Source organism: Helobdella robusta (genome assembly GCF_000326865.2).
Source record: "Helobdella robusta unplaced genomic scaffold HELROscaffold_13, whole genome shotgun sequence".
In the NCBI taxonomy this organism is placed as follows: domain Eukaryota; kingdom Metazoa; phylum Annelida; class Clitellata; order Rhynchobdellida; family Glossiphoniidae; genus Helobdella; species Helobdella robusta.
The window spans coordinates 2523022-2544605 of NW_008703718.1; the positions used below are offsets into that span (position 1 = coordinate 2523022).

General features: G+C 31.1%; 3 protein-coding genes across 3 annotated transcripts; 2 read left to right on the forward strand and 1 right to left on the reverse strand.

Moving 5' to 3' along the window:
• Positions 1-5601: 5601 nt before the first annotated feature.
• On the reverse strand, positions 5602-6506 carry HELRODRAFT_168404 (hypothetical protein; the record flags this gene model as incomplete). Its single annotated transcript, XM_009014266.1, has 2 exons — positions 5602-5839; positions 6427-6506. 2 exons carry the CDS (start codon positions 6504-6506, stop codon positions 5602-5604), a joined length of 318 nt encoding a protein of 105 aa, XP_009012514.1.
• A 779-nt stretch (positions 6507-7285) lies between these two features.
• Positions 7286-11812, forward strand: HELRODRAFT_190489 (hypothetical protein; the record flags this gene model as incomplete). The annotated part of the gene is made up of 10 exons (XM_009014267.1): positions 7286-7685; positions 8356-8485; positions 8823-8904; positions 9415-9500; positions 9595-9710; positions 9956-10042; positions 10265-10427; positions 10579-10635; positions 10798-10974; positions 11618-11812. The coding sequence occupies exons 1-10, from the start codon at positions 7618-7620 to the stop codon at positions 11810-11812; spliced, it is 1161 nt and encodes a 386-aa protein (XP_009012515.1). The 5' UTR covers positions 7286-7617.
• Positions 11813-18471: 6659 nt separating this feature from the next.
• HELRODRAFT_168407 (hypothetical protein) lies at positions 18472-21574 on the forward strand (the record flags this gene model as incomplete). Its single annotated transcript, XM_009014268.1, has 6 exons — positions 18472-18531; positions 19574-19681; positions 20161-20222; positions 20678-20814; positions 21277-21326; positions 21470-21574. The coding sequence occupies 6 exons, from the start codon at positions 18472-18474 to the stop codon at positions 21572-21574; spliced, it is 522 nt and encodes a 173-aa protein (XP_009012516.1).
• Between the last annotated feature and the right edge of the window lie 10 nt (positions 21575-21584).

A 21584-nucleotide genomic window follows, 5' to 3' on the forward strand; every position in this document is an offset into this window, starting at 1 on the left:
AACAAAACTCCAATAGTATCTCCCTTGTTGAATACTTTAGTGCACATATCACACTGGAACGTACTTAATACAGTTACAAAGTCATAGCTACCATATATTTTTAATCTCCATTCTCACACACAAACACATACATACCCACACACGCGCGCATACACACACATAAACACAAACACCCACCAATCAGTCAATCAACATTATGGAAAGATAGCTTGCATACCTACCCCACGCCACACCTCAGCGTAAATTCTCTACTGAGTGGTGGAACGTTGACGCCGACCAACACCCAACGAACGGATGCTACTGTCAGTTTCACTGAATCAAGTCCCAGTGTTTCGGCCGATAATTTGTTGGGTCTGTTGTTTTTTTTTTGTTGGGTCTGTTGTATTTTTTTGTCGGGTCTGTTGGTATTTTTGTTGGGTCTGTTGTTTTTTTTGTTGGGACTGTTGTTTTTTTTGTCGGGTCTTTTGGTATTTTTGTTGGGTCTGTTGTTTTTTTTTGTCGGGTCTGTTGGTATTTTTGTTGGGTCTGTTGTATTTTTTTGTCGGGTCTGTTGGTATTTTTGTTGGGTCTGTTGTTTTTTTTTGTCGGGTCTGTTGGTATTTTTGTTGGGTCGGTTGTTTTTTTTGTCGGGTCTCTTGTTTTTTTTACAATATTCTCTGGTTTTTCTCAGAAGTATCAATAGAAAACATGTAGCGCATGTAAAGAGACCCGCGTGAATCGGCTAATTGCTTGGGGTGGGCTGGAAGATTCTTTCTACATTCGAAGCCAGTTACTGCCAGGCAGCGTTCGTCGCACGTTGTTACTACTGACCATTAATATACATCCAACTCTCCAACTGAATTGAATATATGAGTCATATTGATGAAAACTCAGCATCAAAAAACTTAACTTGCAGATGACGGATCATCTTCCAACACGACACTCAATAGGAGATTCCGGAACATGAAACTCCAGCATTATGAAGCTGCCGGCCAGTATGATTACAGCAATTACAACGACGACCACAATCAAAATGACGTCACGTGGACCGACTGCTGTTCACCTATTCAGGTGGAGATCGAAAGCGCAGAGGGACGAGTCAGGAATGTTAATGACGTCATGAATATTAACGACGCCATTAATATTAATGAAGCCGTTATTAATAACAACGGATCATTGAGCAATAGTAATATTAATGTTTATAATAATAATAATAATAACAACAACAGTAATAACAACAACAACATCGGTGGGAGAATTAAGAACGAAGTGTTCAGTAATAGCAGCAATTCCAATGATCCCTCAAACATTCCATGCGTTGAACTGGAAGACTGCGTGGTTCGTTTCCGCGTGGCTCTTTTCCATCATGTTCATTTCATTTTAATTATTTCTTTTCAATATAATGAGTTAATTGAAATCAAATTTAATAAACTTTCATTAAAATAGTGCTCATTTGTTTATTTATTTTTCAGACCAGACTGTGATTGGGCTTCATCGAGACCACGTTCACACGCTCTTTCCATTCTTTATTCATTTCTTTATTTATTCATTTATTCGTTCATTCATCCATTCATTCATCCATTCATTCATTCATTCATTCATTTATTACAATTTTACTTTCATCTTTCAATGTTGTTACTTCCAAGTCAACTGATTTTTTGAAAATCTTCTCATATATATAAACTTTTTCCATATTTCAATATTCCATATTATATTATGAAAGCATATTGTTTTTAATATTCATTTGATTAGTGTAAACATGTAAACTACGTACATCCATACACACACGCACACACACACACAACACACATATCCACAGACGCACAAACACAACTCACATAGACAGAAAGCATATATACACATAAACAATATGCACATTCAACTCAACGACCATAATGTTAACAATAATAACGACAATATTACTATTGTCATTATTCCAATAATTTAACAATTAATGATAATTAACTTCACGACAACATATTTGTTATCAGAGAAGTTTGTTATAAATGTTCAGTTATTCTTTAATTTATTTTAAGAAACAATTTTTTATGGTTTCAATAACTTTTTAAGATTATATGTCTGAAATAGCAGTGTATTTAACGCATGAACCTTGCAATGATGAATAACATTTTTTAAAAAGTTTTTTAACAAGTTTTTAAATTGCACGCTGATTACTGAATAAGTCCTCTAGTCCAGAAAAAAAATCATATTTCTAATGCTGCATAACCTACTACACGGATAACTTTACTATCAACATTATATGTTACTTTAAATATTTTTATTGTTGATTTTAGTTGTACAACAGTGCTTATTTTAATAAGACATGTTTCTTTTTTCGTGTGTGTGTGTGCGTTAGTGTGTGTATGTGGGTGTGTGTGTGTGGTGTGTGTGTGTGCGTGTTGTGTGGTGTATACAGTGTGTGTACGTGTCAAATGTTAACAGTGTACCATTTTATGCGTGTAGTATTTTATGTGATCCATCGCGTTTATTTATTATTTTTTCTTACCTTGCTTCACGTCAGAAATGTCCATCTAAACCTAAAAAATCATTTTTTTTTTATATTTTAACGAATATCAAAATTACATTAAAAAAATCTATTTAAATATTTCGTCGTCAGTATATTTTTAAAATAAAATAATTTCTGTTTTTTTCCTCTATTATTAAATATTCACATATTTTGGTTGCTTTATAAAAATGTTTTCTTTGATATATATATATATATATATATATATATTTATATATATATATATATATTTATATATAAATGTGTGTGTATTGTGTATATATTCAATGCATTCATTTACTACGTATGTTTATTCATTTCGTTTGTTTATCCATTTCGTATGCTTATTCATTTTGTATGTTTATTCATTTTGTATGTTTATTCATTTGCATGCAACATTTAATTTAGAGCATATCCATGTTTCCATAGCTATTCATTGGTATTGTGAAATAGTTACTCATAAAAGTTACTCATAAATTTATTTACGCACACACACACATACACACATATACACACACATTATAGTTTCATAGTGTGGTCAATAATATTACGTCTTTCATTTTTATTTAATTAGTTGACTAATTAATTAATTAATCAATCAATTAATAGAAAACGAGAGATTTATTAATTTAATTATAACCACGCATATTCATGTTAGCTGTGTTGTATTTATTTATTTATTCTTAATTGTATATATCCTTTTATTAAGTTGTTAATTCATTCATTTATACACAACCTTCATCATAATCGTTAAATAATTTTCAAACATTATATCTTCTTTCTAGACAAAAAAATTAATTTAATGAGTAAATTAAGTCATTTAAGTCATTAATTTCTTGTGTAAATTCACATAGAGAAAAATTGTGTAAAGTCAGATCTATATGTATTTGAGTTGTTCGGTTGAAGTTGCACAGTATATGTATTTGAGTTGTTTGATTGAAGTTATACAATATATGTGTTTGAGTTGATCGATTGAAGTTAAAAATGTAAACAATTTTTGTAATGTAATACTAGCTCATCTTACTTAATAATCTCTACATTTTTTTGCATCATCTTTACAAAATCTTTACAAGGTCGGTAGAGATGCATGCAGAAAACATTATCACAGAGAAAAATTGTTATTAACGTTTGGTCTATATCGTCATCATCATATCAACATCATCTCTATTCTCATGATTGATATTTTTATAGAGATTATTTTTAAAATTATTGAATGGAGAAATTGGGTACATATTTGACCAATAATTAAATCATATTTTTCTCAGCAATAAATAAACGTACGTTTTTATAAGATGTGTTACTATTTATAATTGTAAGATGTGTTACTATTTAACTATTATAACAATGAATAGTAAAATTTATTATTTTTATTCTTATTGTTAAAAAATGTGTATTTCATGTTACTTTGTGTTTTAATTAGCTAGAAATAGTTTTCGGAGTTTATAGTGAATGTACAAACACATGATGAATGTCCTAGATTCAGAGTCGTTGTTTTGTGTTTACGTGTATTATAAGTGTGTGTTGCTGTTGTTGTTGTTTCCAATGTATTTATACACATTTTTATGTATTTTATTTAAATATTCAATTTATTTGTATGTTTGTTTGTTTCAATTATAATCACATGAGATATGTCGGTTGCGTGGTTATGAAAAAAACCTGGTGAACTATTGATAAAATTTCATCTAAAATTATTTTAAATCTATTTTTGTTAAATCTATTTTGACAAATATTATTTGATTAATTATTTAATTAATGTAATCACACTCAACTTAATTTTAATCATTTGTTAGAATCTATAGTTTTGGACCATCACCACCATTAATAATAATAATAATAATATGATATGATCATTCCATATTAACTGATTAATTTGTACATTCTTGTTGATTCTCATCTGATTCATTTTCTTCTATATAACTCTACGCCTATCATCTTCTCCATTTTGTTTTTAATTATTTTACGTGTTTATATATATACACATATATATATATATATATATATATATGTATATATATATATATATGGGTAAAAATAGTTGATTGATTGATTGTCATCAGTTATGTCGGCCATATATATATATATATATATATATATATATATATATATATATATATATATATATATATATATATATAATATGATTCATATATTCTACATGTGCATTGACTAACAATGTTTAATCATGATCATCTTCTCGATTAAATTAAATTAACCTCTGTCTTATATCTTTGGGGTGTAAATGAATAACAGAAACATTAAACGATTTTACGCGCAGATATCGTATTATTAATTTCTGTTGACTGTATCTGTAATTTGTCATTTTTTTTTGACAAAAGATAATAGAAGATGGACTAGCCATTACCGCCCTCGGCTGGCAGACAACAGATGATGATGATGATAACGTAATTTATATGTCTATATTTATTTAATCTAAAATAGAGACTGTGATCAGTCATGGTCATGTTTTGGGTGGTCATCATTTTCGATCGAGGAATGTAATGGAATTAATGGACAGACCACGTGCTTATGTCACTAATAACAGACCTTATATCTATAATAACTAACAACTTTGTGTGATATATATTTAACAGATATGCCGACAAACAAACAGTCAAACGAGCAAATAATTCATGCCCTAATGTCATTACATTGTGTAGCGTTTCATAGAGTTATTTTAATTTAAACAATTTAAAATTTTAATTTGTAAATTTTGTTTTTTTATTTAACGCAAGAAGGTTATAAAAAAGAAACATTTAATAAATTTATTTTTATCAAAGAAACAAAAAATTAACATAAAGTTGGTTTTTAAACTTATCTTTTTCTAATTAGCTATAAAAATAAATTGTTGACCTACCCACCCGTCCACGTGATACGTGACGAAGTAACAACGTTAACACGAGTAACGTTCACAACTTTGAATTGTTACTTCAGCACATTGTACTGGTAATCACCGACATAATTAATATACCATAATGATTGAAAGAATAGATAACTAATAACTTAAATTTTGTTAAAACTAAAACGTATATAACAATTTCATAATTGTATTAGTTGTATTTTCTAGTTGTACTAGTAGTTGTATTTTCTAGTTGTACTAGTAGTTGTATTTTCTAGTTGTACTAGTAGTTGTATTTTCTAGTTGTACTAGTAGTTGTATTTTCGACGATATATTCCTTGGACGGATCAGGAAATCCCATAATGGTCACGAGTTTCACAATTTCCAACTTGGCCCCACCTTCGAATGGTAATAAGGGGAATCTGTTCAACACCTCTGACGCTAATTTTGTTCCTTTTTGAGGATCGCAATTGAGAGCTTCTAATGCTTTTGGAATAAGGTCCAGTGGTAAATTGCTGTGTCTGTTCAATTATGGATGCAATATATTTGATAAATAAACTGAATATCTAAATATATATTCAAGATACAAGCAAATAACTAAATTAACTAAAGATTATTTCAAAAGATTTTTAATGATGTCTTTATATTATATCTGAGAGCAAGAAAGTTTTTAACTAAAGTAAAAATATTTTTAATATAACCAAAAAAAAATTAAAACATACCTTCACATCAAATCAATGTACGAACAAAATAATAAGCACAAGACAAACGATCAAGCAAACATACAAGCAAACAAAACCATATACACACGCATACATGCTTGTAGGTTACTGTTGAATTTGCTAAACGTTTCTCATGAGTTGACTATTGAAGCAGCGTTTTTGTAATTATCATAACTTTTTATTTCTTTTTTTTTCCTTCAGGAAGATTGCTTCCACGGGTTTAGATGAAACATATAAATAGGTGATGGATGTGTTAAATAACTGTGGGGATAAGCAAGGTCTAAGTTAGGTGCGTTTTTGGGTAAGTACTATATAAAAATTAATAAGTAAGCAAAAATAACTATCATATAGGAAGAACGCACTTCTACTGAGTTGTTAAATCAAACGTGGCCTTTGATTGTTTAATATCAACGTGTAGTACTTTGATCACATTTTGTGTATAGGAATTATTCAGATACTTTTCCATATTTACAAGTCATATGTTTAAATTTACATTTACTCACATAGTTATGATTCATCGATTTATATATTTGTGAGTGTGTTCGCATGGGAAATCCAAATGTTTGTATCCAAAAAGCGTGCTAGGTATTGATTAATGACGAAATGAATATAAAGTTCATTTGTTGAGACTTGCTGAATGACAAAGCAAAATATAGCCAATATACAATATTTAATAATAACTTTATGACAATAATCAGCCTGAGTACTTCTAGAAGTACAGGCCATTGATCTGTTGGTCAAAAAATTTAATAAAATCGTATTTCAAAGTGCATATAAATTTAATAAAGAAAATTTTAAAATATATATTGTACTAATAATTTAAATTAGCAAATGAAATAATTGCAGGTTTAATTTTAAATGGATTACGCAATTTCTGTACTTATTTCAGTAGTTAAGTGAAGAAAGAACCTGAAATTATAAAGCTGTACCATCCCTTATTTTTATTTAAATTATTCTTTATCTAACTAACATCGCGACATAACTAAACAAATTTTTTTTATTTAAACTGAGGTTTCTCCGAGGCGTTCTTTCTTTTATTGTTTGGAACATTACCCGCCATATTTTTTAGTGCTTATCGACGAATATATTGCTCACAAATGTACAGTTTAAAATTTTGTTAGCTCTAATAAGGATTGTTCAGTCTGCAACAATAAGAAAACAACTGCTGGGTACAAATACAACAACACAATTCATTTAGTTTTATTTAATTAATTTTACCTGCTAGGTTATTTTTATTTATTTTATTTTTATTGTTATTTCTTAGTTAATTTTATTCACTATTGTTTCGAGATCCATTATGATTAAAATAACAAATTTGAAGATTATGAAGATTATTTTAATATTTAATTTTAATATTAATTTTTAATAACTGTATTTTTATTTTATTTACTTTTTTTATCACAATATTAAATTTTGAAAAATTTTGTTTGATAAATTAAAAATATATTTGTTGGAAATTTGCATCAGTGAAGAAGGACCAAAGAAAGGTACAAAAAGTAGCAACAGAAAGCGAAAAAGAACTTAACAAAGCTAACTAACATATAGAATAGACTGTTTAGCAGTCGAGACATCCAAAAATGCTGCATATTTTTTATGTAAACATTGGTGTCATGCTCAAGTTTGAGATGAACTTGGCTATACAAAGGTTGTTAGGATTCTTTTGTTCTCTTTTTTTTAATTTATAAATTTAAAATAAGTCTTCGACTTCAAATTATTTGACAAATAAATCAAAAAGATTGTTGTTCAGTTTATTCTTCTTATGCATACCATTGCATCCTCTTTAGCCCATAATTACATAATTGTTTATAATGTTTTGTTTGTGTTTGGATTATAAGTTATGTCCACAAAGACGAAACATTTCTTAAATATGACAGTGCTTTTAAAAATATTTCAATTTTCTAAAGTTCATTTTTGTGAGCTTAGGTTATATAAGCTTATGCTTATAATTTTTCTAATATTTTTTCCTTTCAAGACATGCTTCACACTTATAGAGGGTCTATATTAGGATTCATTTTATGTAGCTTTTTATATTTTTCAAAGTTTATTTTTAAATATTTCTACCCTGTTTTCCAATAAGCCAGATGTTTCTTTTCACAAGAACTAATTTGATTACTTATTAATATTGTATCACTCATGGCTAGAATTTAAAATATGGAAATAAAATTGAGAACTGAACATTCGATTTCATTTGATGGGGATCGAGGAACTGCCGAGCATATTTTGTAATTATTGTCCTGGTTTTACAAATTTAAATTATAAATTTCATGTTTAATTTCAATAAAATGTCTAGAATTATGAAATAAATTTTTGTACAGTGTTCTCAAATTAAAAGAAGCAATATTAAAGAAGATGCAAATTGCAGTTGAAAAACAAGTTCTGCTAATTAGCGGGGGAGAATGGATTAATGATCCAGAGAGGAAAGTCTGCAGCTACAATGCTGGAAATGTGAGCATGTTTTATTTTCCTGCAGAGATGACTATTTCAATTCTACATATTTAAAATAACCTGGTTTTGTATTCTTTTCATGTTTTATTTTCAAATTTTTCTGTACATTAGAAAATTTTCCAACTAGTTTGAAGTTTTAGAAGTGTGATAGAAGAAGACCAACATTCTATGTTGCATAAAATAAAATTATAAACACTAATAGATTTGTGGTGCTGGAGTACTTACTTTATTAGCTAACTGTTCAAATATTTTCCAATTCTACGTAATTTTTTCAAGAATGATATCCTCATTAGAAACAATCAACTACTACAAACTTACAATTGATTTATTTCACCAGGATAGCAACCCATTTTTCCTGTTCAATTTAGATCTATTGAAAAAACCTTTGCCCCCATTTGAGCTGCCAAACTTTTCCACAGGTTGTTTCTTGGCCAATTCGTTTGTTTTAATTTAAAGATGACGATGAAATTTTCATAAGCTTTGTATAATAAGGCTGATATGTTAGCAATGTATTTTTGTTTGTTATATTTTCAGGACATCAAGTATATTTTTATTATAATTAAGTTGGTGTTAAATGTTTTTTATTAACTAAAATTATGTAAAAACTGATAAAGTTCTTGAAAAAAATTAATGTTATCTACTTGTGATCATCAGCTGTGGCTCGTTCATTCTTCGCGTAAATTTATGTAAATATTTCTGGAATTTTCTATTGTGTTTACGCCATGCTTTTATATTTTGTTGTTATCACAGTTATTCAATTTAGAGAAAGATGGATTATGGTGATAATAACATTGTTTATCCATTTCTTGATTGTTTTTCATCATTTATTTATTATTATCAATGTTTTATGTTTTTTTTTCTAATAAACTTTTAATTTAATTAATTAAATTAATGAGCTTAATAAATTTGTAATATTTACATATCATTAGACAAACAGTTAGAACGTAACTTACAAGAACTACTAAATAAACCTGCAACATTTGAGGTTGTCACACAGAGGAAACAAATTGTTCAGGTGCCTTTTTTGAGAATAAAAACTAATAATAGTATTATTATTGTTGTAATATTTCACTGTTGTTATCGCTATTGTTATTATTGTCATCAATTAGGCTTTTAGTGAGTTAGCTCATCAAAGAAGAGGGAAATGCCAGGAGCTGGTGCACAGCCAACATCTACAGCACCAGGGCTGGTCTGCTGTCATTGCCAACATGCTGGAAGTAATGAAGTATGTAGTGTTGCTGGGATGTAATTTCGTTCTTTTCCAATTCGTGTTTATTTATTCATTTACTCATTCATTGATTATTATTTCATTGTTCATTCATTTATTAATATCTGGAGTATTTGTTTCTTTTAGCCTTTTCCGGTGTTTTATTTATTCTTATCAAAAATTTAAAAAAAAATTAATTTAATTTATTTATTATTATGAATAACTGTTATTCACTCGAAATTTATATCAATTTTGTTTTTCAGCATTTATGAGAAAAAAACGAATATCGTTGCTAATAGACTTACTGAATTTATAAGCCAGCGAGACGAGCATGTCAATTTAATTGAAAAGTTGGTACTTTTATTTTTTCGTCATTTCTTTTGAGTATTAAATTGTATTATTGGTTTAAGATTTAAGTTTCGCATATGAAATGTTTTTGTCATCCATGCTGTTAGATCTAAACTGTCAAAATATTAGCTTATCTATTTTTTTAAATAATTGTTTATAATTTATTAATTAAAGTGCCGAAAATGCTTCACATGTGATTGATAACGTTGAAAATTTTTTTCAAGATTTCCATCGGCGGTTGAATTGTTGAAGAAGATCCCAGCATTCCCATGCCTCCCATACAATAGTACTGATTCGTCACCTTCTCAGTCTTCTTCCTCGTCATCTTTTCCACCCAGCACGTCATTCAGCTCTATCCTGGATTGGATTGCTGCTACACATTTTTCTGTCAGATTTTAATATTAATTTTTGCTGTTTGTTCTTAAGAAATTTTGTCACAAACATGTAATCATTTTAAGATTATTTGGTAGTTGTACATGCGCACACGTACACACACACACACACACACACTTTTCCTTTTACACACAATCGCACACAGGATACAAATTTCACATTGGAAGAGTCAGTTGAGATATGCAAGAAAGGGCTTCAAGAAGTTGTTCTTCTCTTTTTATTTGTTTTGTTTTAAATATTTCTTACTCTGTCAGCATTTTTTTTTATTAAGTTATTTTAGAAAGATTTAGAGAAAAATTGGATAGCAAATTAAAGAATGTATTAATCATTGCATACATTACTTAAAAAACAATTGAAACAACAGTGCAACAAGGAGTTACTGCAGAAGATGTGGGATGATCTGAATAAGATGATAGAGCTCGTGGTCATCGACAAGAAGGAAGCAAAGAAAATTAAGGGCCTGGAGGATAGGTTGTCGGGTCTGGAGAAGTTGATGGCCAACGTGCAAAAGGTTGCAAGCGAGCAGGATGAACTTGCTAAGGTTCGCCCTAATTTGCCAGCTGCTTATTTATTAACTTCGTTTTAGAATTATTTGAATTGTTGTATGACAGTTGACAAATGAACTTCAGGCACAACCATATCTAGATGTTTTGCTGGTTAAAACTATATGATATTTTTAATCTCTATCATGATACATTTCAAAAAATAATTCATGACGTTATGCTTTAGTAAACCTCTGAGGTTAAACATTAGAGATTTACCTAACAGACTGTCTTTTAAGCAATAGATGCACTTTTATATGTATAATTAAGTACAGTAAAAATATTTACAAAAATTGCTTCCATGCAAAGATATCTTTGCAAATATTCAAACTCAGTAACTCTACCACTCCATCTTACCGTTAATACTTAGAAATTTTATTTATACTATAAACCACACAAGGTCAGTGTGATGATGAGATCTCTTTATCTGTGAATTAAAACTTGAAAATTCAAAGTAGATTTTACGATGATATATATATATATATATTTATATATATATATATATATAAATTAAAACTTTAAAGTTTATTCAATATTGGCACCTCTGATGCTATGCATAGGGCGCTGCACAAATGACGTTATTATTATTATTATTTAGAAAATAGATTGTTCAATGGAGATATATATCAAAAACTTCCTCAGATGTTTACCAACTTTGAGATGCGAGTGAAGTCTCTTCAGGATTCATCCATGCTGCCTGACGTCTGTAGCAGTCACAACCAGTACCTGGATATCGTGTTGAGCAATCACCAGATTCTGGTCGATGCTGTCCAGAAGTGCACCAAAGCTAAATACGAACTCTGCGAGAATCTTCACAACAGGCTAAAGTCTGTTTGAATGTTGAGATGGATGAATAATTAAATTGATGAGTGCATGAATTAATAAATTACATTGATGTCTGTTTATTAATAGATGAATAAATTATGTTGATGAGGTATGCTTATGAAAAAATTATTGAATTATGTTGATGTGTGTGTGTTGTCTATAAAACAAATTGTTCATTAGGTAAATTTTATTAATTATTATTTTATTAATTATTCATTTGATTAACTATTAACTGAGACTGATTGGTTAATTAATTATTCAATATTGTAGCTGGTTGATGGTAACTGAACAATCAATAGCGGGCTTAGACTCGAAGGTCAAGCTGATATACATTACGTTGAATAACTTGAAAAGAAGATTTCTGCTCCTAGACCGTATCATTATCTGCCCATCCTATTTTTGTAAGACAGTCACGGAAGTCGTTAGGAGAAAGAAATTTGCTAAACATTTTCTCAATGTATGTACACGTTTGGTTCGTTTTCAATGAAGCTGAATTTACTAATGCCATGCTGTTACTAATTTTGATGTGGTCATTGGTGGTTTGGTTTTCTGGCTCCACACATTTTTGACGCTCGTTTGTTAGTTAAAACACGGGCATTTATGTACAGAAATAAAGGCATGTACAATGTACAGTACATGTAGTCATTTTAGCAGCTGTGTTATATAATCAGTTAATTTAAATATTTTCCAAAATTTATTATAAATCATAAGGAAATAATTATGAATGAAAATAATTAATTCACGTGACCAGCAAGCCAGTAAGATGTCGTCATCGTTCACTGAGATGCACGAGATGGAAATGAAGAAGAGGATGGAGTTTGATGAAAATGTTCCACTTGGTTAGTTTTGATTTTGGTATTTTAGTTTTGTTTTTTTGTAGCCTTTTTTTGGTTTTTCGATGCTGGTTTAGTGAAATTATTAAATGCGAAGAGAAGACCTTTGAATGATGAAACACTGTCCATATTTGTTAAGTTGAAATTGAAATCAATAACGTATGTTTCTTGTGATGGTGAAAGCTTATGAAACCTAAAATATCTTCAAGTCTTTTTTTTAAAAATATTAATTTTGTTTGGGGCGGTACATAGCAACTATGTTGACTGCTTTACAAAAAATAAAAAATTTCGTCAACTGCAATTTGCCTGTTCGCTATGTTTGTTTGTTTGTTTGTATGTATGTATGTATTATTGAGTAAGGTTTTATTTTTGCAAAAATGAATTAACTTTATATGAATTAAATTTTTAAATGTTTTTGTTTTTCCACAGAGAAACACTTTTTGCAGCTTTTGTTTCCAGGCATCTTCGACAAGCCACCACGTTTTGCTGTAAGTTGTTTGTTGTACTGTTGCTGTTGTTGTTTGTTGTTGTCGTTGTTGTTGTTAGCATTTCTGTGCTTGCTCCTTATGTTTTTGTGAATATGAAATGCCAAGTTTTAAAGCTAGTTGTTTTATGTTCATTTTATAGACTTTGAGACATTACTTTTTTTTACCCACGACAGTTCAATTAATAAACTATACTACTTTGTTAATTGATTTGCAGATGAAATGTCCCACAGAGTGTGACACGTCACTGCCTGATATCAAGCCAGAAGATATTGTACATCTCTCTAATTCTCTTCCAACACTCACATCCTATCTCAGGTAGCCACCACACACACACACATACACACACACAAATACACACACTACATCACCGGCAACACAACTTTGATAGTGGTTATTGGATAAAACCGTGCTCTATATTTTGCATGTGTTTGAACATTAGTGATGATGATTTGTATGTATATTTACTTCGTTATTATGCTTATTGTCATGTTTAAGTTTCTAAATGTTTACACGACAGAGTTGAGAGTTCCACGTCTGAAGTCCACGAATCAACACTGATGGTAACGGATGGAACAAGCGACGCGACCGCCGGCGACGTTGCAACAGCAGCGACAGATACTGCAGCGGCCACATCGACAAACAAAGTTATCAGTTCATGCACATCTAATGATGCAGTCACACAGACGGAAATCAACTTCACATATTTTGCTGAGGCTACTGATAAGCTCCACAGTGACAGCCCACTTTCTCAAAGCTTTGAAATGCTGCATCGAAAAACTTCAACAAATAAATTAACTCAACTGTCACCTCCAGCACCATCGACATCGATCACCACATCTCTTTCTACCACGTCTACTGTGACAACAACAACAATAACAACAACAACAGAAACGGTGTCATCCATGATACCGACAAGCAAGTCGCAGCAACAACAACAACAACAACAATCTCCAATGGGTACGTCTCAAGAATATGAAGATGCACACAACGACGGGTTCTCTACAGCAGATTTTTATTTCGACGAGTCCATGCATTCAAGTGCCACTACCGACCCAGCATCCTCTAAAAAGGATGCTCGGGTTTGTTATCATTGTTATTGCTGTTGTTTCTATTATTTTTATTATTATGATTTCTATTATCTGAAAGATTTGTTATACTGGTTTTTTTTACTTTTGTATATAGTTTGTATCGAAAGGGTTGACAAGTAAATTTGTTTATGAAGTTATTCATTTTAAAATCGAAATTTGATATTCATACCAGTTTATAGAAATTTATGTTTTCAATCCGACCAGATCCTGGAATTGCAGACACTACTGCAAGATCGAGATAAGGAATTTAACAAATTGAATCAAAAGTTGGATAGTTTGAATAAAACTCTGTCATTTAAAACTGTAAATTATACAAAAATTTATACATCAGTCATGTCCGACCTAAATCTCATCCTGAAGGATGTTAAACACGGTCAACAATCATTTTTGTCATTAGTTTTAGATGAGATGTTAATCTATGATACTTTCAATAAAAAACTTAACAGCATGGTGCTTGGTGAAAAGGAGGATTTATTGAAGATGTGTGGCACTCAACTGCAAGACGCCCTCTCCCAAATCGAACACCTCAACAAGCAGGTCAAGGTGCTGAGAGAAAATGTTGAAGATAACGAGAAGGAAATTAGAGAAAAGGACGAATTTTACCGGAAGGCGTCGAAGGATAAGGACTTGATTAAAGCAGAACTGGAGGAGAAAATTAATTTCCTAATACTGGAGAATGAAGTTGAATTGGGGAAATTGAAATATGATTACCATGCTGATTTGCAATTAAAAGAAAATGTAATAGCGGAGTTGGAAACGAAAAACAAATTCATGGAAGAAAAACTGAAGAGTTGCGTGAAACCTGATGTGATGAAGAAGATGCAAGATGAGTTCACGATGAAACTGAACGATCAGCAGATGAAAGTCAGGAGTGACCTGAAAGAAGAATATGAACAAATCTCAGAATGTAGGATAGCCGAAATTGAATGTCAACACAGAAGCAACATGAACCTATTCTGTAACCAACTGAGAAATTTATGTACAGAGTTGAATTCGTTGCGCCAGGAGATATGGTTTAATGAATACAATGACTCACTAAGATCTGGTTCGACTGAGGTGTTGTCATTTTCTACTGGGAAAGACTACAGTGCAGAGCTTTCTAGCCTTATACCAGATCTATTCGCCGAATGTTCTAATGCTTTGAAGTTCATTAGAGAAGATAATGTAATTGATCGATCGAAATTCAACAAGCTGAAAGATAAGAAAGTATGCATGGCAACATCTTCAACACCATCTGTTGGAGATTTTGCATGGGGGAGCAAAAACGATGCAGCAAGACAACCTGAACATGCATCAGTCGAATCAAACAACATAGAGATGGCAGAACATCAGATAATGCTGGAGAAAAAGATTGCTCAGCTGAAAGAAGAGCACTTAGAATTTGTGTTGAAGGTATTTCATTTGATTGTTTTTATTTCTTTTCAGACAATTAAATAAAAGCAGTTAATTAATTAATATCAAATCTCATTATAAGCTTACATTCTTCCATTCATTTGTTATTTATTTCATTATAAAGCTCGAGGAAGAGCATAAAAAAAGACACGACGAAACAGTTGAGAGGATGGAGAAAGAGAGGCGTGAGTTACGTGAACGCATCACAGTAGAGAACGAAGAAGGTAGGCAGGTCTCATTCAACTTGGCACTCAGACAGGCCACCAAAGCCAGGGATGAATACATAAAAAGGCTTGAATCATCCATAATTGATTTAAAAGGTGCTCATTTTAAAATTTTCTGAAAAGTGATTTTTAATCGTTGCTAAAGGTTTAAATTATTTTTTTCGATTTTTCTTTATTCATTAAAATTTCCATCTTTTAAAAATTAGAAAAACTTATGAAATACGGCGAAGTGCCTTCGGATGGCGGGATGCCCAATGATGCCGAAAGGTATAATATCATTCCCATTTTTTTCTGCATATTATCTGTGATATTAGTATTTTTCCTCTTTCCCCTCTTAATTTTCGCTTGGATAAAATTGATTGGACTCCTTTAAAATCTTATGAAACAACAGATGTATTAAGTTTTCCATTGATTAAATGTGTTTTGTGTTTACCAATGGATATTTAGTATCGTACTTTTTTAACTTAACGTTCGTCGAGAAAGGTTTTTCGTCGTTATATAATCACCGGCGACCTATATTCTTGCCTACTGTAAGATAAGGGCTTCACTTTGTATTTCTATAATTAATCACCTGTTACTGAATTTTTTAGTAGATCATAAAAAGTCAAATTATGGATTTACGAATCAATTCGCGAAAAGATTCGCGAATCAATGTATTTATTAATTATATTTTCCATGGTTTATAGTTTACTGACAATCGTGTTTTATATTATGATTTTGTATCGTCTATCGTTTATGTCTTTCTGTTTATACTTGTTTGTGTATTTATTTTATTTGGCATTTTTCATTTTGATAAAATGGATTTGATTCCTTTAAAATCTTATGAAACAATAGATGTATTCAGTTTTCCATTGATTAAATGTACTTTTTTAACTTGAAGTTCATCGAGAAAGGTTTTTCGTCGTTAAATAATCACCGGCGACCGATATTCTTGCCTAATATAAGATAAGTGCTTCACTTTGTAAAATACAATGTGGTAATAATTTCAGTTTTTTATCCTTTGTTTAAAGAACACTAACCACTGGCTGGTATCAAAGTCTGAAATTTTTGTTAGAGTTTTTAGACGAGCCTGAGATATATCATTCGATTCCGGATAGCGTTATGAAATTGAAAATTTTTTGTTTATAATCTAAAAATTATTTTTCTAACTTATGTTTTTTAGAATCTATATTTGTTTAGCGATGCGTAATCTTTTATGTTCATGTAATAAATTCTAACAAACTTACCTACAAGGCAACCATGTTGGTTTTTAAAAGGTTATAAACGGGTGCACTCTTTAGTATGCGCCGCCGTGTAATGTTAACTGTCTTGTAATATACTCGTAATTTACCTGATTTAATGCTGTAAATATTTTTAATATTTATTTGCTACATTATTTATATGAATGGAAAATGATAATTTTATAATTTATGTTTGAAAATTGTGTTCAATTGTATCTATCAGTTTCGATGATGCAGCGTATTTGTTGATATTTTCTTATTTGTAACCATTATTAAAATCACAATACAACCAGGATTTGAATGAAATCGTTATTATGATATACTCATTTGAACTCTTACATCTATATCCAAAATCATTTCACATCCTAATTATTCACCTTATTAAAAATAAGCTTAATCAGCTTATCGGACCAATCGTTTAATGAAACGGCGTTACTTCATATCCTTGATAATGTGTTTAATTCATGCAATAATAAAAAAACCACAATTCTTGTTGGACTGGACCTGTCAGCTGCCTTCGACACAATCAGTCATGACATATTACTTCGTCGACTGGAGGTTGAATTTGGTGTCAAGGGTTCCGTCCTTTCCTGGCTATCTTCATACTTAACTGGTCGCAGTCAATTTGTCAAAATATCCACACACTCATCTCCAATAGTTCATCTGTTTCATGGTGTCCCACAGTGGTCCGCACTTGGACCACTCTTATTTACAGCTTATATTTCACCTATCGGCAGGATCATTGAAAATGATGGCATACGTTACCACCAATATGCAGACGATACTTAACTCTATATATCATCAAACGTTAAAGAGCTTCCTTCAAATATCAACATCCTTATTACATGCATCGCATCAATGGAAGAGTGGTTCCTACATAACTATCTACAATTCAACTCCAATAAAACCGAACTCATAATACTGGGGTCTTTCTACTCAATAAATAATGTACATAACTTAACATCAGTCCAACTAGGAGACACCTTAGTCCCGATATCTGTCACACTAAAGACACTTGGATTAGTCCTAAATAAAAAATTAAGTTTTTCAAATCACATTGCGTCTATAGCAAAATTCGGTAATAATCATTTAAAAGAAATATGACATATTAGACAGTTTCTTTCTACCGCTTTGGCTAGTGATCTGGCACGGTGTTTGATACTGTCCAAATTGGACTGCTGCAATTCTGTGTTATATGGAATATTTAAAAGTCAAGAATTACGTCTCCAGAGAATAAGGTATAGAGCCGCTAGAGTAGTACTCAATTCAGATACACCGTCGTCATCGTCTTCAAACTTTCAATCTCGCATTCACCGTCGTATCTCAGTGATCTTCTACATATTAATACAAGCAATCGTCAACTTCGCTCTGCCATCGTTTTGTCAGCATAAAACAACAAACAATATTGCTAGTCGTGCATCCCAACATGCTGCTTCTCACGTTTGGAATTCGCTTCTACACAACCGAGCTCTACACAGTCATTCAAGTCCTCATTAAAAACTTTTTATTTTGATAAACGTCTGACAGGATTTTTTTCTGTTTCCAGGGCGCTTTTTAAGTCAACATTATCATCATTATATTTAATGTACAAACAAATCATTTTCAAAATTTGGTCGTATCGTATCAAAATCAAATTTTTATTCGACAAATTCAAACTTTCTTAATTCCCAATGTTATCTTGTCAATTTCCTTATTCATTAAAATCACAATACAACCAGGACTTAAATGAAATCGCAATTATGATATAATCATTTGAACCTATTTTACCAATACAGAAGATATAGTAAATGCTTATCTTTTAAAAACTGTTTTGAAATTTTCCAACCGCGAAATTTTTGCGACGTTTCCGAAATAGCGTTTTTTGCAACGCTATTTTTGATAACAGCCACGAAAATCAACCAGTGCCCAATAATGTCAAAAAAAGTTATCTTTCAGTATATTTTATTTAAAATATGAATATAGAATAGTTTTACCGAGGAAGATAATAGTAGTGGCATTTATTTTAATAAAAATCTAAAATAAAAGCAAGCTGAAAAATTTGTTCTGAAAGTCGAAACCCGGAGTTAGAAATTTTTCCAAAAATCGGAGTCGGAAAATTTTTACTCAAAGACAATTTGTATCCGACTCCGACACCCTGCCACCTTCTAGCATTAGTAGTGCTTCGTTTGCGTTAAATGGTCACGGCACTCGTAAGGAGTGCTTCGTTTGCGTTCGATGACCGAGGTACGCATTATTAAGAGAGCAAGACGTTTTCAATTGTTTTAATCTACCGCTCTGATCGGTTTTATTTTAGATTCATACACGAGACAACAGCTTTATCTTATTGCTCTTTAACACTGATTATTTAAGAAATTAAGTTGATTATACTGTTTGACTATATTTGTAAAATTTATCATGCTGATCAAAACAGCGAGCAGAACTTAGACTTACCATTGGCGGGAGCACAGAGAACAATTGAAGATCTCGAGCAGCAGATTATGAGAAGCAAGTCATCTGACGTTGTTGTTAATCAACCAACCACTACACAGGCCGCCATCACTTCGCCCTTAATTGTCAATCGGTTGACGATGGACCAATCAATCATCAGTCAGTCTGTTGATCAATCAACTTTCGAAAGAATCTTCCAACTGGAAGATGTTAGAATTATTTTTGTTTAATAGCGTTTTTTTTGTTTTTTATTTTTGATAAGTGTATTTTAAGCACCTTTGTTTGCTGTATCGCGTTTAATTTTCCCATGTTATTTAAAAAAAAGTTTCATTCAACGTTTTAAAAAAAATTTTAGAATTTGAAAAACACGAAACAGGAAAATAAAAAACTAAAAGATCAACTTGTAAGCATTTTTGCTTTATTGTTGCTATTTTTAATTGAAATTGTCATTATTGTCCATTTGTATTCGTTGATTCCATAACGCAAACAAACGCACTTTCATTGCAGTAAGTAGTTGAAAAATTGCCCATCATTTGCTTGGACTCTCAACAATATGATAAATGACTTGACTATGTTACATTTGAGACTGACTCGTCTATTTTTTTACTAAGTTGATTAGTGTATGTTCAGTTTAGAGCAATTGTGAAATGCCACACATCAACTTATATCTTTATAATTTATTCTCTAGATGAAGCTCAACATGTCACAAAGTTCTCGCAAAGACCTCCAAAACAATGTCAACGTTACTAGGTGTGTTAATTTTTCAGAAAAATTGCATTCATAAAAAGAATATAGAAATTAATAGTAATGTAAAATATGTTACGTTATACAATAAAAATTCAGCGACGAGATGGCGTAGCGGTTGAGGGGCCTGTTACTTCTGTTGCAGTAACCGGGTTTTAAGGCAGAGAGATCCCTACTTATCACAAGCAGTGTATGTGATGTTGTAGGCGATTCGTGCGTATTTACGTGCGCTCTGTCTTGTATGCTTCTTATTTGTGACCTCTGAGAAAAATATTAAAATGAGAATGCAAAAAATATTAAAATAATGTTTGCATAGTGCACTCATTGTGCGTGACGCTAGTGATGATTAATAATAAAGACATTGTGATGTCATGGTATGACAGTACTAATAAAACCAATAGTTATAATATTAACAATGAAAATAACTCTAATGCACGTGTATGCTGATGTATCTAAAACAGTTGCAACGTGGGGAGCATAACGTTGTTCGTGTTGGACCAGCAGACCGGACATTATGTTGCCTACCTGACCAGTTCCAACAACAAACACTTCCTGCATGTTGATTCTCTCGAAGGACTGGGACTATCTAGCACTGAAGGTCTGCCAGTTCTCTGTGCCGTCTTTCATTTCTTCGTTTGTTTCAATTTAAAAATTATTCAATTCATTTTCAGTGATATTATTTAGAATTATAGCTAGGTTTAATTTCGTCATCTTCAGTGAAATTTTTAGCTAACTTATACACAGACTCGATAAGTTGACAGCCTAATATTAATATTAGTATTCATACCTATACAATGCAATTTTGTTAACTGGTTATGTAACGACAAAAACATGTAGTTTAACAAGCCAGATAAATAACTCTAACACCTTTGACATCACCGCCATTTATTTATTAATGTAAGGCCTCAATGTTTCATATAAATTAGTTATGTTTGGATATATTTGTGTGGTTATTTAACAATTTCAATTCATTAAGTTTTGTATTTTATATCCATTCAAGCGTCAGCGTCGTCATCGTCCTCATTATTTAAGTCATCGTCACCAACGTCTTCCACGTCAGTATGGATCGTTGCCGAAGTTACCGAAAGAGAGCAATGTCAAGTTAAAAAAGTTCGTCATGGCAGAAATCGTCGCCAGATTTTTTAATTTTTATAAATAATTCAATATTTATTTTTAAAACTGGTTTTCCGTTATGCTTTTCGTTTATTTTTAATCAAATAATAGTTATACCAACGCGTATTTTTATACTGCAGTCAAACAACCGTTTCATGTTGCCTGTTGGCACGAGGTTCTACAGGGTCAAAGCCAAACCTTGGAACCCTGATACATGTAAGAAGACAGGCGGTCAAAAGTCTTAATATTGTTCAT